Consider the following 22,403-nt stretch of genomic DNA (forward strand, 5'->3'; position numbering starts at 1 on the left):
TCTGGCTGGAAAGCATCCGAAAAATAGCTTAAATACTAGTCAACTTTTTAGGCACCAGCTAAAAAATTAAAAAAAATTTTAACTGCGCGCGTTTGTACATATTAAGTGAGAAGCAAATTGCTAATAAGGAGTAACATCGTTAAATTGTATATCTAAAATATACCAGAACATTCTGCTAAATAATAAATAATAAATACTGGGGGTATTCGTAAAACAGATTCGGATTTGGATTCGTTACAGATTTGGTTTCGCCGATCAGCTATTCACAGCTGCTCCATACAAAATATAAAAAAAAGTACGATATCTGGTCTGAGGCTGATTTATTTTTTATTTCATTTGGATAATATGTGAGTTTATTCATTTAGATAACATTATTTGGCCATACTTGGTGTTTGTTTACATATTGTTGTTTAAAGTTTCCTGCATTTAAAGAATTGATAATTAAATAACTTTATATTTAATGCAGAATAAATACAATAGATGTCTCAGATGGATATGACAGCTAAGAAAGGGCTGTGAGAATTGAAGACAAAGCACGAAATTAGGTTAAAAAGACGAAAAGTAGCTGACAATGTGTTAAATTGCAGCTTAAGCAATATACCATAAACAAATAGTATGTTTATAATTATACTATTCTACAAATAAACTAATAATAAAAAGTCAAAGAAAAACAGTTTTCCTACTTTCATTTGTCAATTAATGTTTTCGCGGCTTTTTTTAAATTCTCGAAATCAAAATCAAATCAGTGTGCAAAAAGGGTCGTTCGTGAAACTGATTCAGATTTTCTTAAACCAAGCAAAAACAAACCAAACCCGAATCTGTTCAGGGAATAACATAATGAATCACTGATAAATGTAAATTTTAGGTATTTGCAAATTTCTAAGCAAAAAGACTTCATTTCATTTTGGAAAGGCAACTAAAAATTTTAAATTCATTTATCTATTAACCAGCTGTCGGATTTGGGTGATCGAGGTGTCAATCAACGCGTATTTTTGATAAAAATTAAAAAAATAATAAAAATATTTTACAAAAGGCCCCAACGGCCCCATTAGCTGCAATCATTTAAATTTGGCCCTCCCACTAACGCCCCCTTATCTCATGAACCACTTGAGTTAGCAACAGTTTTAGTATGCCGTTTTGTTAGGACTTAACTTTTCGATCGGTATATAACTCCATTTGATCCGACAGTCGTAGCAAATATTCCATATTAGCTGTATATATTGGTAGTCGCCTTTCGCACCCTTCGTGCTGCTTTCGTCACTAGCGCAAGCTTACGTCCGCAGTGATTATATTATGTTTTTATAACATTAATATATCATGTGAACCTGCTGCTAAATATTAAATTCTTTAATTTCTGTAATACGAATTGGATTATATGAATAAATTTAATCTTGAAGGGTTGACGAAAGCCTAACTTACATTAAATCTAGTTCTAAAATAAAAGTTGTTAATTGCTTATAATTTTATTGCAATATCGAAGAATTCATATATTTAATTTCATTTTTAATTGGGCGCCATTCATGAAGTAAACATGGTCACACTCCGTGACAAGGGGCCCGCAAACTTTCGCACTTTTGCCAAGTTTTAAGACGAAAATAAAACTGTTTTTCAAGTGTTTCTAGCAATCGAACTCTGGTTATAGCCCTAACTAGCTATAAAATAGCTAAGTAGGCAACAGTGAAAGTTTCCCATGTTCAACTATCGATATAATTTTGTCAATGCTTGCCAGCGTTTAAGTAATCGGATGTTCGTTAAAAACAAGTTGGCAGCAATGTCGATTTCGATCAATCCAATCATATTTTGCGTAATCGGCAAAGCTGCCGTTTAGCACCGATAATAGTTACATTTCAGACGTCAAAGTGGGTAGACGTACGCAGCTCGTTTCGAGAAATTTTATTTATTACAACGGGTGTTATTGACATTTGAATAAACAAACGGTATCGCGATATATGAAAGTGTTTCTATATTGTTTCAAAATCCAATTGTGCAATTTACGATTTGAACCATTGACAAAGTAATTCGGCCACCCTCTGTTGTTAAATATTTATACACTCCACCAGCGCACATTTGGACCGCAGCCCGCCCCCATCCCTTCATTAGACCGTGCGTGTGTGGCGCCAACATATGTAAAAGCATCCATTGTCGCACCCGATAAGAACAACAACCACAATTATTGTAAGTATATGTATTTATTTTTATGCTGTTGCTTTTTACTATGGTGTCCTTTTGCTTCCCATTTCTATTGATTTTTTAGTCGATGTCGCTTGCCCATCAACTTTGGCTCTTTGTTTTTGTCTTATTTTGTTTTGTGCCGTGCTCCACTTTGTGTCGTGCGTACACATACACACACATTTGTATATGTGTAAGTACGCGTGTTTGCTTTGTTGTTGCTTTTGTCATTCAACTTGGCCGATGTCTTCATTGTTTTTACTGTTGCTGCTGCGGCGGCTGCCTGCTGATTTCTGTCTCATGATTTTCGTGAGAGTGTGTATAAGTCTCTGTGTGTGTGTGTGTGTGTGAGGGGGAACCTTCCGCTGATTCACCTGCTGTTTGCTTCATGGACAGCTGCAAAATCTCAGCTGCTGCGACGCCACCGTCACACTACGGTCACAATAACAAAAACAGCAGCAATAACAAAGCAAAAGCTTTAGCTTTTGTTGTTGTTGTTGTTGTTGCTGCAATAACTGGTTTCTTACTTCGTTATGAACATTGTGATAACTTTTGCAATTGTTTAACTCAACATGGCGTTAAATGAGTCTAACTAAGATCGGCTCTAGTGTCAAATTGTGATAATTGCATTTAATTGTCAGCTGCAACTGCAAATTATTCAATTTCCAATTCCCCACCTTTCCTCTCATCTGCATTTCCAACACTCTTGAATACGCCCAGAGGTCTGCAAAGTTTATTATATTCTGCAGTCGTAATAAAATGGTCTCTACGTTCCTTCTCGATCTTTATAAATTTTAAGAAACTAAAATTATTTACCAAATTCCGTTAAGACAAGCATTACGTATACTTAATTTGTTGTCTTATAAGTTGTAACCAAGACTGACAGCTGGATTTTGAACCGAATCATTAAAATTAATTACTCCTCAATCAGACACCTTTTACAAAATAAAAAGTTTCTTACGGAAAATTACAATATTTAATTTCACGATCATATCAGACTTCGATTTAAAACTCAATAAATAATAATCAAAATAGAATATGAAAATAATGATTCCATAATTAAGTCAAATTCTTAAATTACATTACCAATGGCTCGATCCGAACATTCTTAAAAATCTCGGACTTGCTTATAAGTTATAACTTTAATGTCAGCTGAGTGAAAAGTTCATGGCGTTTCTAACTTCAGATTGAAGCATGTTTCCTTATTTTGTTTTTAAATTTTGCTGTATTCGGCGGCGAACTTTCCCCCCTCCTTCGCCGATTCCCTTTCCTGTCATCGGTTAAGTTATTTTTACTGCGCAAAACAGAACATTTGGCAATTTGAAAATGCAGCAGGCAATTCATTTCGCTTTATTCGTGCAACCACCAGGCCAACGGCACATGACACGACGGCCCGACGGTCGATGATGATGATGATGATGATGATGATGATGATGATGATGATGATGATGATGATGATGATGATGATGATGATGATGATGATGATGATGATGATGACGAAGTGACGTTGCGGGCCTTAAGCCTGTACACTTGCCAAGGATAACATGCACGGCGGGCTACAAACTGATTGGGGAAAAGTACCTTGACAAAATGTGTGTGTAGCGTGGGCGTTTGTGTCGTCTGCCGGTTCCTGGGCGCCTGGTTGTGTAAACTGTGGCAAATGCCAAGCGGAAAAGAACAGGAAATGAAATTCTAAATTTGATGTCCCCTGTGCAGCCACAAAATGTTGGCCGATTTGTGGAGAAAACCCAGACCGAAAGTCTACATCGCACTTGGGTATATTATTCTGAAAATTGTTTGTTTACATTTAATTAACTAAAATGATGATTACATGTTTATTGTGATTAACACCAACAGAAAACTTTACACAAACATTTTAGTATTTCCCAAAAAACTATCTTAAATATTCGCATAAGACAGTTATCAGAATTTTTTTAAGATAAAAAACCCCACAAAAAATATAGTTTTTATTTAGTCAATTAAAAATTATTTAAAAAAAGGACTTCCGAATTCCAAACGAAAGGAGTCTACATACATAGATACCATAGATAAGGTTTAAGTATATCTATAACTATTTAATACAATAAAAAAGTATTCCAGCTCAAACCATACAAATACAACACCAAGAAGGAAATGATAAATCTATTCTTATTTGAATATTTGCATTTACATTTAACATTCGATTTTTATCTTGTATTCAGATCTTTAATCTTACATGCACATGTCAGCTGATTTAACGCTTCTTTAATTTCATGTGAAGAAAGTTTGCCACACAATATTGAGTTTTTACAACACACAATTCAAGTGGCGCCACGAATCTTTTTGGAATTCAATCACTTTCGCCAGAAGTAAAAGAATTTTGTTGTTCTTGTGGTCTCTTTGTTGTTGCTTTTGTTGTACCAGCAGCTGGCACTGAACTATGCAGTCCCATTTCTCCCCGAATACTTCTTTGGGGAGTTCTTTTTGGGGTTGGTTGTCCGGATAACTGCTGCTGTTGCTGCTGGCCCAGACGGGGGATGCTGCACAAAGTTGTAACCAGTCTGTCTAACTCCATCCACAACTGGCGCGTTCCCATCCTCAACTGTCGCTCCTGCCAGACGTCCACCCATTTATACATCCAAATAGCACTCGGTTTCTCCTTTGTTGTCTCAATGGCATATTATTACATATATAGTTTACTCTGTTTTTTGCCGATGTGTTTGCCAGGTTCATTCCCAATACATTAGCCTGTTTCAACTTACATATTTTTGCTGAGTTATTGACTCCCCATGTTTAACAATAATTTAACGATTTGCTGCATTTCAATGGCTAAGATATGTTATATATAAGTTAGAGTCTTGGTTACACTGAGAAAAAAATCAATAACTTTCGTACTTGAATCAAGAATTTCCGTTGTCAAAAGTCAGCCAAGCCCGAAAATTCTTGATATAAAAACGAAATTCTAAATTTAAGAATTTCTATAAATTCTTGAAATCAAGAGCGTTCGGATAAGTCAAGCACGTTTCAGTATTGCATATAGAATAATACTTATACTTAATTTAAGACGGTTTTCTTTAAATAAAATTGGGATTAGTTTAAGAAAAAGTTGCACTTTCTTTTAGCGCCTTTCAGACCTATAACTTCAAAACCTGCTAAATTTAAGAATATTACATACTTAATTTCCTTTTAATTCTAAAACTGGGTACAAAAACAACTTAAAATAAAAATACGAAATAAGTATTATGAGCATTTTGCAACAAAATAAAATGATCAAAATCATAAATCAATTTCAAAAGTAAGTGACGACTGAGGACTTATCCTTTTAAATAGAGTCCTCAAGTAAAGATCTTGATCAAGTCATATTGTACTTAATATAATACCTGTCGTTCTCTAATTTTCTGAACTTATATACATACAAACATACACATTTTTAGTATTAAATGGTCTTGTTTTCAGCATTATGATTATAAGATTCAGCATTATAAGATTAGAATGATTTGTACTTAAACTAACAAGCAATCGTACTTACCGAAGTATTTTTAAATCAGGATTAAGAATGTTTATATTTTAGAACCAAACGGCTTTATTATGTATACATAATTCTTAATTTAAGAAATTTGTTCTTATTTTTAAATGTTTAACGATTCGCTCTTAAAGTAAGAAAATTAGTGACTGAATCGTTCTAAAAATGTCTAGACTGAAACAGTATTAAATTAAGAACTATTTTTTGTCAAACGAATCGAACTGATTTTTTCAGAGGATACTTTGAATATTTTTATATTATATTTATTACAAAATTCGAGACAATGTAACTAAAAATCTAATGTAAAAAAAAAGATTAATCGAAATATAGTAGGAAACAATTAAAAAGAGCATAAAAACATCGAATTCATGAATATAGGAAAAAAGTATATTTTATGTTTCTGATTTCCAATTATATTTTTAAATATAATATACATTTTTTTAATCTGCTAATCCTTGTAAAAATAGAAAAATACGTGAATGTATTAATAATAAAGTGAATGATTAAGGTTATCGGAAAGGTTTTTGTTTTATATTTACTTTTGATAAAAAACGAAATGAAACCTCTTACTACATGTACAAAATATTATTTTTATATCATTTTATTTATTTAGAGTGTTTCTGAAACTAATCGAAAACATTAAACAGTATTAGGAAGATTTAGTAGATTTACTAAAAATGTAAATAGGGAATCTCTGAAGTGGGTGATTAAAATTGGTAAAACTGTTTTTAAAGTTAGAAAGTCAGATCTCAGTATGAATCATTCTCATCATTATCAACATTAAAAGCAATTAGCCCAAAACGTTGACAATGCGAAACAAAAGTTCATTGAATTCTTTTCCAGTTTGTGCCCCTGGAAATCTCTCAAAGCACGCGCCGTCTCCAATGATTGGTCAACCAACTGCTACGATGACTAATCCCGCCAATGAAACTCAAATTAAAACTAGATAGAGTGTGGGGTATCGGGTACAGCACCTGGCACTGGCAAAATTGTTGACCGTCGGCGACGTCAGTGGGCAGACATTTGACACCAGCGCCAGGCAAACAACCAGAGAATTGAGGTGGGATGATTGAGGGGAAGACTTGGGACGTGGGTATTCCAATTGCAGTTGCTGTTTGACGTGTCTTTGTTTATATCGCAGAGTTCTTTGGCCGGGCCTTGACTTTTTTCATTTGATACTAAGCCATTTAGATATCATTTACATTTTGTTACTTAGTATTTCAACTTTGTCTTGGAGCTCAGTTTGTTTTTGTTGTTTTTTTCTTTCCGGATCTCCCACTCACAACGATCTAATGCATTTGCGTTGGGGAATTGAACAGTTGATTTTCAATTGCGGCAACTTTTTAAACTTATTAGTATGCCTGACAAACAAGCCCGTCTGGGCCTGTCGAGCAAGGCCTAAGGCCGTGCCCATGGCTAATTTATTCATGTGATTTACGTTTATAAGTCCTATATGAATCTACATAAAGTCTACTGTCTGTCATGTTTTCATTTAACAAGAAACAAGAAACGCCATAAACTTTACTTGAAAGACGAGAAAGGAAATCCTTTTGCATTGCATCATCTTTTTAATAAGATTAACAGTAATTCGCAATTGATATGTGTACATTTTTAAGTATTTCTCATTTTTAAATTTATTTAATTTCTTATTTGCTCCCAAAATGTATCCCAATTATTTGGCAAAGACAAATCAAATATTTAATGCTTTTTTTCTAAGGGGAAACCTCGATAGCTTTAACTTGAACTTTCTTAGTCATATAGCTGAGATATGTAACTACAGTAAACCCCTATTATTTAGTCTTAATACGAACACAAAAGAAACCACTGTTGGCCTATATTGTACTTTTTTTTTTTTAAGTATTTACTTAATCTTAAAAAGTTCGTTCAAGTTTTTGGGGTTCCATTCAAGAAACGGGGCCAAGAGGCGCGACCCCAAAAGCACATAACAAAAACATGCAACTAAAATGAGCGATAAGAGAATGGAGTACACTAGCACACACACTCACAATTACAGGGCTGAAAGGCCTCCACGAGGGTGGAAGGCAATGCGTCATTATGGTAGGCGGTAAAACAAGGGCTGGCTCCAAGAATCGACGTCAAGGCATTGCATGTGAAAGTGCACTTTTGACACAGTAAGATCCCATCACATTGCATCCCCTCCGCTTGGGCTCCCCCTTTAGGAACAACCCTGGTATCAAACGGAATGCATTACACAAGTAGAGAACATTTAGAAAACTGAAGGCAACTTTTGTTTTATGGATTTTGTGTCGCACTTTCAGTTTCGGCACGTACAATTTATGGACTTTGAATGTAGTTACGGCAAGTGTTGAATTAATACTGGATGGAATGAATCTGCAACTGTGGGCGAGAGCGGCGGACTTTGGGGGAGGGCGGGGAATGAAATTACCTTCCTCCTTTGGCATTAATGCAAATTGTTTTAAGCGTGCAGTTGTTGCAGGAAATGAACGCACCACGCAACAACCACTTGAAAGCCAATTAGCTGGCAATTTAAGCAACGCCCCGAGACTGGCACTGCCCATGTACATATATTTACAAAGGGGAGCCTAACGGTAACGATAGGGGAGAACTCCACACAACTCCAACACCAACGACGACGCTTCGCCCACTCTGAGGTGAAGGAACTCCATTGTATGCGACGTTGTTTGTGTGACATTTTCATCACATGCAATTTTAATTAGACACATTTTAATGGAGCCCAAAGCGGTTTCTGGACTCTACAAATAGAACCAAACAAAGTCAACAGCTTGTCTGAGCTTTATTGGACCCTTTGAGCATTTATTTTGGCGTATGCACACCTGATTACACATTTGCTTAGCTTAAATGGAACCGAAATAGACACAGATTGTGTCGCGAATATTGAATAAGATACATTTAAATTTAATCGAAATATTTTATTTTTAAACCTTTTGTTCAAATGATATGTATAATATAAATTATGAATAAATAAAACTCTAGTTAAAAAAACAATTTTTTAAGGGGGATCCCATTGGAAAATAGAATGTGTTGTGTTGCAAATAAATAGTAGTGCAGATACTTCTGCTATTTGAAATGACCTCTAGTTAAGAAATAATTTCCTTAGATTTCGCTAACAATATAAGTTAAACAAACCCATAAAAATGCTTGACTTGTGTCGGCTGTTAACATATTTATGATTTGATGGCCTTCAACTTTCGTTATGGTCTAAAAAGAAACATAACTCAAGCCTGGTTAAAACAGACAATGAAACAAGAAAAAATATTCACTTTCTTTTCCGTCTGCATGTGAGTGAAGATGGCTCTCGTCTAAGCCACAATTTGCAATGACTTTGTGCTGCACTTGACTTATGGCAAGACCCCCGAATGAATGCAACTGCCACCTTGAGATGCCGCACAACAGCAACAACAACAACAACATCAAGACCATCATCATCATCTTTCAGCACATTTGTTGACGCATTTGTCATTGTGGCTTTTAGCCGCCAGCTATTAGCTCTGTCTGTTGGTTTAACCTCCCCCTCTCCCTCCCCCCTTTCCCCGTATTAACTCTATGTTAACATGTTTGTTGACTTTTCTTCTGCACGTTTCCCACTTGGTAAGCATTAAATCAACCACTATTCAGCACACATAAAAGAACCTGCTCCATGCCGCAAGGTTGCAACTCTTTAGAAGTGATATATGAGCCTAATCCTGGGTTGTCATTGATGCAACTAGTTGCAGTTGAAACTTGCCGTAGTAAGTTGTCCTTGCATCTTTTCATCTGATCTGTGGCCTCGTCTAATTTAATTAAATGCAATTAACGAGGCCAGTGAAAACTCTTTCAATGGGCTCACTCGATCAATTATTTATACGCATTTAGAGGAAATAATGCCGCAAACAATACAAAAACAACACAACAACGAATAAACAAAAACAGAAATAAATCTTTCAAGCGAATTCGCACATATAGCTTGTAGAAAACGCCACATTCTATCAAACTCGACTGTGAGGGACCCTGTACTTTGTGTTGAAAAGCTTAAAATCAAATATTGTCAATCATGAAATGGAACATGCATAAAAAGTTACATTACGTTACGCTTTTATTCGTGCTGCGAACTTACCAAATTTTATAGACCCGTTGAACCTTTAAAGTACGGGGTCTGAAATAAAATCAAGACTGACAACTGGGGTCGGGTCCAGGTCATATCTGGTTGGCTTGGTTTTGGTTTTGGGATCTTAATGTTGTATTTTTATGCCATCTAACATCTGTTGTTACTAAAAATACGATCATTTTACTATTTATAGCTTGTGGAGCAGTGGAAGGGATAAGGGAAAGGGTGTATTATTAATTGTGCAAACAAAGTCTCTTACTTTCTGTTCAAATGCTTTTATTTAAATAGTACTTAAATGTGTTTATTATTTATGTACACTATTTCAACACCATCTGCCAACACCCTTCTCCCAGCAGTTTTATTCTTACACAATTGTTGGCTATAATTTGAGGTCTATTTTCACGCCTGATTAGCTGAGAGTGTTGAAAATGTTGATGATTCGAATATGGACTGCGGGTCGAAAGTGTCGATTGATTGTGGCACACGACTTGGAAAACTTTTACATACACAAAATGTGAAATGTTAGGTTCATCGGATCGGGGAAATTATTTATTAATTAAAGCACAATCATGACATAAGGGAAATCGAAGCGGAAATTGAACAAAATTAAAATAGAAGAGGAACTTGATTTTATTCAAGGGGAAGGTCGGTGTTACTCCTCCCTCTGCATTTATTTCTTTCTCTTTTTCCCTTACTTTCTCTCTGTCTTGCTCAATGCTTTTGACGATGTCTTTCTTTCTCTCTATCTGACGCTGTCTTTTTCTTTCTCTCTCTTTATCTGACTATGTGTTTCTCTCTCTCCCTCTCTCCCTCTTCCACCTTCTGTTTCTTACTGTCTCTTTTTCTCTAACTGTCTTCTTCTCTATCTTTTTGTCTCTCTCTTTCTTATTCTTTCTATCTTTATTCCCTTCTCGCCCTCTGTCACTCCTTTTTAATTTTGCTCCCTCTTCTTCCCTTTACAACTTTTTCTTCCTGTCTCTTTATCTCTCTTCTATCGCTTACATTTCTTTCAGAAAATTGATCTTTACCAATCAATTGCTTGCAGCATCTCGGAAGGCAATTCAATTAAATTTTTCCGATCACAGATCAATCATTGCGAAACCATCAAGGAAAGTAATTTAATTATATAGCCAAGGCAAATGAAACCGCAGAACATAGAGAACAGAATTGATATTGTTAGTTGGGTCGTAGCTAGAAGTGTAATTGGCACACCCATCTACATAGAAATTCCAAGGGGTCTCCCTTCGAATGCAATTAACCAATAACCCAATTTTCCCAGTCTTTGGCCTGTTGGCAGGCAATGCATTGAAGTGCAGTCAAGCGCATTGAAACTGCACTTCTTTTGTATTTCGTGTATTTCGCAATCAATCAGGCTGATTGAAATGTTGCACTCCAGTGCCGCAAACAATTCAATTTAGCAACTACATACAATATTCTGCGATTGAAAGAGAGAGATTAAAGCCACAAAGACTAGCCGCACCCACAGCATCCACACAATCCACAGCGTCCGCCGCAGAGACCTAAAGCAATTTACATAATTCTCTTTTATTTACGTTTTCCTCCATTCATTCGGCTTGCTCCACTTTGCAGCGCCACCTGGCAGCTAACATACCATCTCCTCTTCTTGTTTCCGGTGTCAATCAAAAAGATTTCGAGATACATCATCTCCATCAATTGAGATCTCCACACAAAAGGCATTTGAAACTATTCTTTAGCCAAAACTCTGTCAGTTCTCTACTTGTATTCAAGTGTACATAATCATTGCTATGAATAGTTGCAATCCCTAGGAATTAACTAACTGCCTAGCAACCCTATCTTGTAAATTGTGGGCAGCAATTTTTAATTGCCGTTGAAATAATGTTGGAATTGCTAAAGACGATCATTTTTATAAAATATCAAGAGCAAACTGTTCAGTATGTTGGCAACCCTGCTCTCACTAACCATTTGTCGTTCTGTGACACGTGCCTAATGGACTATTGAGTAACCACAATAAGACTCAAGTAACTTAACGTTGTGTGAGTCTAATTTGATTGCATATTCAAATGGAAGCTGACAGACTTAAGGTTGATCAGATTTGTAGTTATTGTCAAGGAACAAATACAAATTTAGAGAATTCCTCGTTTTTTAAGTCCTTATATAAAAGTATTACGTCGATTACACTAGGCAACAGCCAAAAAGTTACAAGAAAAACATTTTTTTTTTATGGTGAGTTTTTTTTGTAGATTTTTTTTAAAATATGCCTTTTTTATACCTTTTTTTAGAGGTGCGCCCACATTTGCCATCATTTAATGAATCAAACCTTAAACGACGTGTGATTAATGCAGCTATGCAAATAAAATATAAAAGAAAATGTACTACATTTTTTTTTCGACTTTTCCTCGAATTTTAAATTTAAAAAAACAAAAAAAAAAGCTTAAAAAATCATAATTTTCACAATTCAAAAATTGATGTCTATTAAGCTACTGGTTTAAATCTTAAAATTTGTATTCATGAATTGTGTATATATTTATTTGCTTTCAAAAAAAGTAAAGCTTTTGAAAATCGGTTTTGGCATTCTCGAGTAATGATGATAAATGTGGGCGCACCAAAATTATAAAAAATAATAAAGAAAAATCTCATCATAAAAGAAAATATGTTTTTCGTCATATTGGGGCCCCCAAATCTATCCAAAAAAGTGGGTTTGGTTCTTGTAATAGCCATAAAGTTCAAACTTGTTGCCTAGTGTTATTATACTGTAGTATAAGTAACAGCTTTGAGAATTGCTTAGAAAGGCGCCAACGCACAGTGTGTAATATTAAATTTCAATATCTCATCAAAAGTACCAAATTCTTTAAATGCGATACAATTTAAACTAAGATCAACAACACAATTGTATAAGCAATCAACAGTTGTCAGCAGTTATTGTTGTTGATTAATTATATTCTGTAAAGTGGGTAAAGTGGGTATATAAACGAACAGGGGAACTGAAGAAATTTCTTTATCTTAGTAGTAGTAGTTTCTTTCACAGGGTAGCAGCTATTCGAGCTCTATAATGCGTTATAATGGATCACTTGATCACTTATACAATACGTTTGTGCGCAAATTCATATATCTGTATCGGATTCTATTATATTTTGAGATTATCTCACGTTACACTCGTACATAGCAATATTTATAGTTATTGTTGATAGCTTTTGTTATTGTTATAGCTATTTAAAGCAATTGTTGTTCTGCTAATCGCAATGCAACCAAATGCAAAGTACTTAGTTGCAATTTAAGATAAGTTAGATGAGAACAATCTGGAATCTGCTTTAAGTCTTCCCTGAATTAATCTCTAGAGAAGTGCCTGATTTCGTTGTGGAACAACAACTGACAGATCATTAATCATACGAATCCCGCAGAAGTTACGTCATTTGAAACTTAAAACGACGACTAGGCTTCTGCGACGCCTCCTCATCATTATTCCCACTCTTCCGATTTCCCCCAACGTCTCTTTTTATACCAAGCGACCATTAAAAAAAGGGGTAAAAAAGATAGAACGCATTAATGGAGAGAACACGACTTCGATATACCCTGCACCCAGTCCTTTAAATACACTTCGAACACAAATACAGTTAGACAATCATGTGTGTTAACAAATTAAAAAATTTGGATATTTCATTCTTATTATGAAATAAAACTTTGTCTTGTTTTTTTTTTAACTTTTTATTGTAGTTGCTTTTGGTTATTAGAACATGGTAAAACAAAATTAAACAACAAATTTTTTAAAATGTGAAATCAATTTAAATTCTTTTTTTTGTCAAAAGAGTTTCTTGATAAACTATACATAAAGTTCAGTGTTCTTTTATTTCCTCGACTCTTTTTTACAGACAGACGGGGATAAATCGACTCCTCTGTTGATACCGATCAAGAATCTACTGATTATGTCAGTTACATGTCCTCACACAACACTTTGTTGTCAATTGAGAGTAGGGTATACAAACGGTATAAGAGCTTTGTGCAAATATGTATATTTAACAGAGAGATAGAGGCATCTAATAATTTTGTCATTTTTGAGGAATGTAATAAACGCCTTAGAATCTAAAAAAAAGATGTTGTTTTATAAAAATTTTGTAATTTGAAGTTAACTCAAAATTAAAATATTAATATAGATATTTAAATCCAACGGGAAGTAGAATTTCCATGGAATTTTATTTTTAAATAAATCTATTTTAATTTTGGTCTGTTAAGATCTGATGGGGTAACTTATAGTCGGGCAATCTCAACTAGAGCGTTCTTACTGGTTTCCTCTCAGCCTCTGCATTTGAAATGTGCCAGAGATGGAATGAAAGCCCATTTAAAATGTAAGCCATAGACTAAAGTGTTGTGGAAAGGAGCGGGGTAATCATCCTTTTTAGTCCTCGTCTGCATGCCCCGCGGCTTTTAAATGCACATCCTGTAGAAGATGCCTCATTTAATTGCATAATTTATTGATAATTAAATGTACAAACTCTCTACTCCCGACTTCTTCAGGCAACGAATCCCACAACAATTGTTGCCGATGAGGTGAATGAACCATAATTCGAGGCGGTGAACCCTCTACTCCCATCCCCCCACATCGGGGCTGTAATTAAGACGCATTGCTAATTGGAAGTTGGAAAGTTCACTGGCATCAAGATGCCTTCGTTGCGTCAAAAGGTCACCACGTACTTTCGACAATTGAGTTTCATTGCGGAGCCTCGCGATGGCCGCCGACGAGTTAATGGCAACGAGGAGACGGATGATGGCAGCTTCATAACCAAATATCTAGAGGGGTAAGTGCAACCATCCATATGTATATATTTTTTGTTTTTTATATGTATTTAATTCAGCATCCTACCACTAACATACAAGCTAAACTTATAAATTATAAAACATAATTTGTATTTGAGAAGAAATCAAAACGAACCGAAATCTAGCAGATTTTAGGTCACACCACTAAGCAAATAACCTATAGATTTTTTATTTCATACAAATAATATGTGAAAAGACAAATGGACGGTTCTTTTTCTCATGTCCATAGTAAATTTCACCCGTGGACGCAATGTCCGTGCATATTTTCGTTGTATGAAATGAAAACTCTATAGGTTATTTGCTTAGTGGGGACACAGACACCAGTTCGTGATTTTAAAATCTCTAGCATTTGACTAGAGATTTGCTCAAATTCCACTGGTTATGCATGAAAAGTGTTACTGATTTGGAAGGGTCATAAAATTTTTTAAATATCTGCACTAACACAACAATATTAAAAATGTTTAAATTCATAATTTTTTGTTATTCGAAATCTCTAGTACGATATGCCATTCGCGGAAAATGTAAAACCGTCCCTGGCAAGAGGGATGCCATCTAGTTTTTGAATCAATTTAAAATATTCGGAATCTTGAATCTGTCATTTTCATTTGTGTTTTGATGTTAAATTACAGCTCTAAGCAGTGGACATTTTAGTGTAAATTATATAAACCTACTGCAGCAGGCAATTGTCGTTAATTGCCAACTTATATAGTGTTTGTGATATGTGTGAATGCCTATGTAAGAAGAAGATTAAGCTTGTTTATAAAAAGTGACAAGTACCGTCAAAATGTAAGTTTAATGACATTGCGTTTGATATTATTTTTGAGTTTAATTTCATACTTCATTCTAAGGGGAAAACATCGTACACATCAGCAGGACGCAATAATTGTTAAGTTCATGAAGGAAAATGTCGATATTGCAAGGGGATTCAGCCGTAGCGACAGAGTGGAAATAGCGGCGGCTTGGAAAGAGTTGACCGATGAGTTAAACGCCAATGGACCTCCATGCAAGTCAATGGAAGAGTGGAAACGAGTGAGTTTTGTTGCCCAGTCACATGTGCAATAGTTATTAACATGTTCATTTCAGATCTGGAAGGATTGGAAGCAAGCAATTAAAAAGAAATTCACCAACATAACAAGGCAACAGCTGTCGGCCGACGGCGAAACTTATAAACAGGAGGCTCTTACACCTACAGAAAATGCTCTTGCTGACGTCCTTCAGCTGGAACAGGCAGTTAATAGAGTAGCAGATGCCAAGGCATTTGGGCTTTCAACCGACAGCTTTTTTGCCGAATACTTTGAAGATATCGATGACGACGAAGAAGGTAACATTAATTTCGAAAGCTCAGAACAAAAATTAGACCGTAGCGATCTGCATACGGAGAATCCATTGGAGACGGAATCCGAACCGGACGTGAGTACTGGGTCGAGTGACTGCAGTATGAAAACGAGTCCAGCCCAACTGTCGACACTTGTTGCTGAGGAGAATGCCACACTTAAGCTGATCTCCAACGAGCTTCGTGATCTTAATACCACTGCCAAGTCTGGAGTGGAGGCCATTCTAGCGATGGGACAGCAAATGTGCACTTTGATGCAACAGCAGCTGGAGGAGCGACAGAGGCACAATGCTATTCTAGAAAAACTGTTAGAAAAACAAAATAAATAATTGTTTTTTTTTTTTAATTTAAATATAAAGGTAATACTTCGCTATTGACTTTAAAGACAACCACAAAAATATGAATAGTCGGTTAGTCCAACTAAAGACTCGGAAAAATGTATTTCTGTTACACGTTCTTTTAAAAGTAGATAAACGTCATGTTTAACAAATCAAAATAAAATTCGAAAAAAAAAATGCAAATGTTAAGTCCGCGAAAAAAGCCTGCCAACCATTTTTCTGTTGCGACATGACTATTACAACAAGTTGGCAGCACTGCTACTGCACTTGTACACAAGCTGTGCCGTATTGGTCTTGGACGGTGTTAAAAAGTTTGCTTCGCAATTTCAGCTATTTTTTGGTATTTTCCAGCCAGTTACAGCTATTTTTCTTTTAAAAAGTTGGCTACACTCGGCTCATCGCTTGTCATTTGCACACAAATAAATAAATTTTTTTGCCTGTCAGAAAATTGAATTTGAGTAACAACCCTGTGTTTTGGTCAGCTGTTTAGACCATTGTTCGATTGCTTGTGTGAATGGCAATTAATATTTGTATACATTTGTAACGCGATTAAACTATAAAAAAACAAACTTAAAAGAGATGCCGCTTGCAAGATTGCTGGCCATTAATTTCTTGCTGAAACAGCAGATGGCCGGCGATTGCTCCGATGAGACGGCAAGCACGGTCAAGACGTTGTCCATCAAGAAGGTAGCGAGGCAACGCATCAAGCGGCTCCAGCAACGCAAATCGATAAACATTGGCGCTGCCAACAGTCTGCGCAGCTCCACATTTCCCGTCAGAAGGAAACACTTGCCCAGGGGCAGCCTGGCCGCAAACCCAGCTGCAGCAAAGCCTCAGCCCAAACTGCCAACCAAGCCAGCAACACCAAAACCATTTACTGCTAGTTTTTCACATCAGCTTGCTCCTTCTGGTGTCACTGTGCCACAGCAACCGATCCGTGCACATCGTCCTGTTGTTGCTGGCCAGCAACAGCAGCAGCCAGCAACACAGTCATTTCCAGTGCTTCAATTCAATGACGCAGGACGACCACCAGATCCAGCTGGAGTTTCTGTTAGTCCTGCAAAACGTACCTTCACCGTGCCCACGACAGCGGGCCCTTGTCCTACACCATCGTTATCCCTGCATATGTCACCTGTCCCTGGCTCCTCATCATCTACTCCTCTTGTGCAACGTATTGTTGTCCCGAGCAGCACATTCGTCAAAAGAACTACCAGCGGTCCCGTGAGCAGCAACAAAACTAACACAATCAACAAATTCCGCTCCGGCGTGAAAACCACAACGGCTTCCGTCACTGCCTCCCCAATTGTGAGCAGAATTCCGCCAGCTATGACCATTGTCACACCGAACGAACTATCCACGCAGACGGATGAATATTTCCTGAACATGGTGCGATCACAGATGCGAAAAATGAATTCGCGCCAGAAGATGCACTTCAAGCAGAAGATCTTTCAGGCTCTGAAGGAGTCATTCGATGATGCCAGTGACTTTCCCATCAGCGGAAAAGTCCAAAACTCCAACATGAGAACTGCGTCTGCCAAGCACACAACTGTAGGCTCCCCTCCTAGTCCAGCTGAAACTAGAACCACGTCCGTTGGGCGCACAGTATTGAACAGACTCCACAGCAAGTTATCAGGCAATTGCAGTCAACTCCTGAAGGATTAGACAAAGGGTAAGCTGTACCAACTACTAAGTTGCTCATGCGCAAGAATAGCATCTATAGCATGCCCTGAAGCATGATCGAGGGGAAGAGAGGCCTTCAGCCAACAGCAGAAATATCCCGATCCTTTTACCAACCTGCTTAATACTGGGCCGGGAGGAGCTAGCAAGACTTCGCCAGGTGTTGGAATGACTGGAGGTACCTCCAAGGAGTCAGTCCTGGTGCAGATGTAGTGTCCCCGTAAATTGTACAAATATGACATCTAACTACGGTAAACAATGTATTATGAATCAAGCATTAATGTGCACTAAATTTTCCACTTTATAGAGCTGCAATTTCGTCAGCATCAACTACCATTTGATCTAGACTTCGAATTATTTGAAATTGATTCCAAAACTAAGTGGCATCAGCGAATGGCACATTATACTACAGATTTGTGTAATGAAAATCATAAGTTAAAACATTTGTAATATTGAAATATATTTTTACAGATATTTTAAAAATTTATAAGGTTTCAAGAAAAAGTACATCTTTTTAAGCATAACAAATTAAGGACATCTGTAGCTAAAAAGTTTGATATTTAAAAACTATATTTAATTTTTTATTTTATTTTATATATTTAATTATATATTTTTATTGGTTTTCCTTAAATATGTCTTATTTAATTACAATTGTCACTAATCCAACCAAATATCAACCGTGGATCCTTCAATTAACTTCTCTGTTTGTTGCTGTTTCAGTCGCATGCAGCGTGAGTTTATTCCCGGCGGACCGGAGATCTATAATGGCCAGAATCCAACAGAGATGCCCGTGCTGAAGCTGGGCCGTTATGCCAGCGGCTCGGATACCATCACTGCCGCCTGTACAGGTCCCGACGAGGGACTGACGGGCATCAAGCGCTCGAAATTGCATTTAAGTGCGAGTTATGCGGATGATATTGACTTTATCGATACGCAGCAGGAGAACGAGGACGCCTATGGTGTTCGGAAGAGCACACCTCCAGTGTCCTCGACGACTCGGCTAAGCAACAAGTTTGCGCGTCCCACGGGCTCCAGGCGACAGAGTAATGCGGATCAGACGCCGCAGGGAACAGGTTCCTCAGGAACTGCATCCAACGCAGGCATGCGTTCTAGAAAAAACTCGAAAAACAGCATTACGGCCGTGCCAGCTGCACCGACAGAGGCCGGCGGCAAGGCTACCACCATAGTGGTTAGCATGGTCAGCAGCAGCAATGCCTCACAGGATCAGAACAACAAGAATCTGCTTAATGCCAAGACTGAGGTCTCCAGGACAACCGGAGGAGATGGCAACTCAGAACGGGAGCGTCTTCTTCGCGAGGCGGTTAGCAATCAAAGCGGTAATCCCACCACAACAACAACGACAGCAACAACGACAACCACCACCAACAACAGCAGCAGCAACACATTGTCCACGCCAGTGGCAGGCGTGGAAAACTGGCAAATGGATTGCGACTTTGCATACGGCATCTCAGTTTCGCTCTACGAGAACAACATGTTAACCAAAGAGCCCATGGGCAATCCCATTGCCGACTGTTACGGCTGTGTGGTGCGCGGCGAAGCCGCTGCCATGGCCATGGCCGATGGCGTCAATTGGGGTAAGTGAGATGAAGCATCTCGTTTTCTCTATCTCTTATCAATTGTTATTATCATCTATGATCAGTTAACGCAACAATTTTAATTGAATTTCAAAAGTAAAAATATTGAAACTATAAAATAAGAATACGTTTTAAACTAGTCGAAAATGCTATATTCGGGACCCCGACTATAGGAACACCCGTTACATTCAGTTAGGAGCTTGTTTTGCTTTAAAAATTAAAACAGCTATTTCCGCCGTTCTGTTTACTTGATCTTGATGCGATTAAGTAGAATGATATAACTTTATAATAGATAACGTTAATTAAATCTTAGGTGGGTTAGGTGCTCGGGGTATACAGAAATTTGTGTGCCAAACTTGGTTGCTCTAGCTCTTATAGTCTCATAGATCTAAGCGCTCACATCGGCTGTTGATCAAGAATGATATGTGAATTTTATGGGGTTAGAGGTGCCTCTTTCTCCCTGTTACATACATTTCAACGAAGACAATATACACTTTTCCTTATTTTTTTAAGTAACGGGTATTATTAGATAAAAATTTTAATAAAATTTAAAGCAGAAGTAATAGAGCATAAATATGGATGTTGAATACATTAAAGTTAAGAATAATTAGTTGATTAAACATAAATCAATTCTGACTTATTTATTAAAGTAAAATTCATGTATATTTGTCTCAGCTATGTTGTGTCAAAATTTCAGCTTCCTTGGTCTTACTGTTTGGGCTGTACAAATATCATTCAGTCAGTCAGTCGAAAGAAAATACTTTTAAATATAGATAATAATTCAAGTAGTTATTATAATGAAATTAATCTGTTGTTTGTATACACTTTGTAATCCCTAGGAGACGGCGCCCGTTTGGCTGCCCGATCCGCAGTGCATGGATGCCTCGACTACTTGGACCGTGCAGTGTTTGGACAGGCACAGGAGTGTCTGGCCACCACAACGCAAGAGCTGTTCGTGAGTCTGTTGCGCAGTCTGTGGGAGGGACATGGCTGTATACTGGAGGTGGGTGGCGCCCTGTCGACGCTGACAATTGCTGTGGTGCTGCCGTTGGACGGTGCACCTGGCAAGTATGTGGTGTGCTCCTGCAATGTAGGTGACTCTCTGGGATACGTGTACTCTAAGAAGCACGGCGTTCGAGAGTTGACACAAGGATCCCACGACATAAGCTCCATGCGGGACATGCGTGACGCTTTGGGAGCGCTGGGACCTGCGGATGGTAACAAGCCGGAGCTAAGCAATCTCACATTCTCAATGAGCTGTCTGGAACGTGGCGACATTGTCTTTCTCACGTCCGACGGCATCAGTGATAACTTTGATCCGGTCGTGGGCAAGTTTGCCGAGGCCTGGACTCCGGATGTGAAGCTACAGCAGTTACAGACCGGTAATCTGGCTCCCAAGCGCCAGAACAAAAGCGCCTCTGCGATTTACGCTCGATTGCATCCGTCATCGGCCACGCCGCCTGGTCGAACGCGTCAGCCAAAAGCAGGCAGTCCTCCCAGCAATGTGCCCAGTCGGCCCAAGTACATGCGCTCCCAGACTCTGATCGATGCGCGCCACGGAGTCACAACAGGTTCTGCGTCAAACGCTCCAACGCCGCCGCTGCAGCGGATACCCAAGTCGGCTATGGGTCTGCCTCTGGTCACTGGACCGCAGCGTCATGCGTTAACGCTCTATCGCCTGGAGGATCTGCTCAGCTACGGCATCAATGGCACCTTCTCACCCTGCGCTTCGGCGAGACGGCTTTGTCATCTGCTGATCGATTTTGTGCGAATGATCACCTCAGCCCGCCGCAAGACTCTCGAGCAGCGTGAACTCTTCTACAAGCTATCCACGGGTCCCGACGGTGTCAAGCGCGAAGTGCAACTGAATCGAATGCAACACAGAGCGGCACGCAAGCGCGTCGTCGATAGCAGCGCCTTTGCCGCATTGCCGGGTAAACTGGATCATGCCACTGTTTTGGCTTACACAGTAGGTGGAGCATCTGCGGATTCAGCGGAGGATGAAACATCTGGCGGCGGAGGAGGAGGGAATGGCAATGTTGCTCCTGTGCTGCAGTCCAAGGAATTCAAAGAGACAAATTTCTAAACTCACACACACACTTTCATAGGTATTCACCACACATACATCTATAAATATATAAATAACTACCAATAAATATGTAGTTTAATGTATACATACATATACATATATTATTTAATTGGTATTCCATTCGTGTAGCTTTCTTATAAGTTGTCATGTGTCATGTGTGTGATCTTTCAAGTTTGTCAGCCATAGTTTTAGCCATTTTTGAAATGCACACGCAAAACAAATCGACAAATTGCCTCAAATGTTTTAAACTATACACAACAAAAATGAAAAAGAGCAACAAATGTAATTCATATTTTTACACCTTCTTACATGAAGATTTGCAAAACATAAAAGTACGCAACGGCTTATCGTGAAATTGTTGAAATATGTGCGAGTTCACGATAAGGTGCTGCATATAAACGTCGTATCGCACAGCTTAGATTTCTAAGGGGCTGTGTCAAACGGGCCTAAAGCAATCAAAATTTAAATAAACGTATATAAACGCATTTAATACTATTTTAATGGAGTTTAATTATTTATTATGCCTGCACTATGCAATAACAACTAGCATGAGCATAAGTCTTAATCATCGAACAAAATTGTTTCAAATTTGTTCACTACATCATATAGCTTTCATTGGAACAATCAGTCAAAAATTTAATTCAGCGCTCTGCAGAGGCATCAAATCTTTGACGTGGCAAACGGCACCCAAATTCCAATGCACAGGGTATCCTACTGTCGAAAGTGCTCAACTGTAGCCGTTCATTTTTTAAAACATAATTTTAACGGTCGTTGATCATATAATTTCCATAATTTTTTGTTTGTTCAAGCAGTAAGGAAATG

The 22,403-nt window shown here is 37.8% G+C and overlaps 2 protein-coding genes across 3 annotated transcripts; both read left to right on the forward strand.

Moving 5' to 3' along the window:
- Positions 1 to 1,853: 1,853 nt before the first annotated feature.
- LOC117782566 (PP2C-like domain-containing protein CG9801) lies at positions 1,854 to 22,076 on the forward strand. Its single transcript, XM_034619589.1, has 4 exons — positions 1,854 to 2,175; positions 14,250 to 14,530; positions 18,618 to 19,492; positions 20,332 to 22,076. Exons 2-4 carry the CDS (start codon positions 14,394 to 14,396, stop codon positions 21,576 to 21,578), a joined length of 2,259 nt encoding a protein of 752 aa, XP_034475480.1. The 5' UTR covers positions 1,854 to 2,175; positions 14,250 to 14,393; the 3' UTR covers positions 21,579 to 22,076.
- Positions 15,194 to 16,403, forward strand: LOC117782568. Of its 2 annotated transcripts, XM_034619591.1 has the most exons (3): positions 15,194 to 15,335; positions 15,398 to 15,578; positions 15,633 to 16,403. In XM_034619591.1, coding segments are annotated over exons 1-3 (762 nt in total). In that variant the 5' UTR covers positions 15,194 to 15,333; the 3' UTR covers positions 16,212 to 16,403. The 2 variants fall into 2 exon arrangements, with proteins under 2 accessions (XP_034475482.1, XP_034475481.1); XM_034619590.1 differs by having other exon boundaries at positions 15,195 to 15,578.
- Positions 22,077 to 22,403: the final 327 nt, after the last annotated feature.

This window comes from Drosophila innubila, assembly GCF_004354385.1.
Source record: "Drosophila innubila isolate TH190305 chromosome 2L unlocalized genomic scaffold, UK_Dinn_1.0 5_B_2L, whole genome shotgun sequence".
Classification (NCBI taxonomy): Eukaryota; Metazoa; Arthropoda; class Insecta; order Diptera; family Drosophilidae; genus Drosophila; species Drosophila innubila.

Coding starts and splice junctions, on each gene's coding strand:
- LOC117782566 (XM_034619589.1), top strand. CDS start 14,394: ATGCCTTCGTTGCGTCAAAAGGTCACCACGTACTTTCGACAATTGAGT. Junction 14,531..18,617: donor ATAACCAAATATCTAGAGGG/GTAAGTGCAACC, acceptor TTGCTGTTTCAG/TCGCATGCAGCGTGAGTTTA. Junction 19,493..20,331: donor GGCCGATGGCGTCAATTGGG/GTAAGTGAGATG, acceptor TGTAATCCCTAG/GAGACGGCGCCCGTTTGGCT.
- LOC117782568 (XM_034619590.1), top strand. CDS start 15,345: ATGACATTGCGTTTGATATTATTTTTGAGTTTAATTTCATACTTCATT. Junction 15,579..15,632: donor CAATGGAAGAGTGGAAACGA/GTGAGTTTTGTT, acceptor TGTTCATTTCAG/ATCTGGAAGGATTGGAAGCA.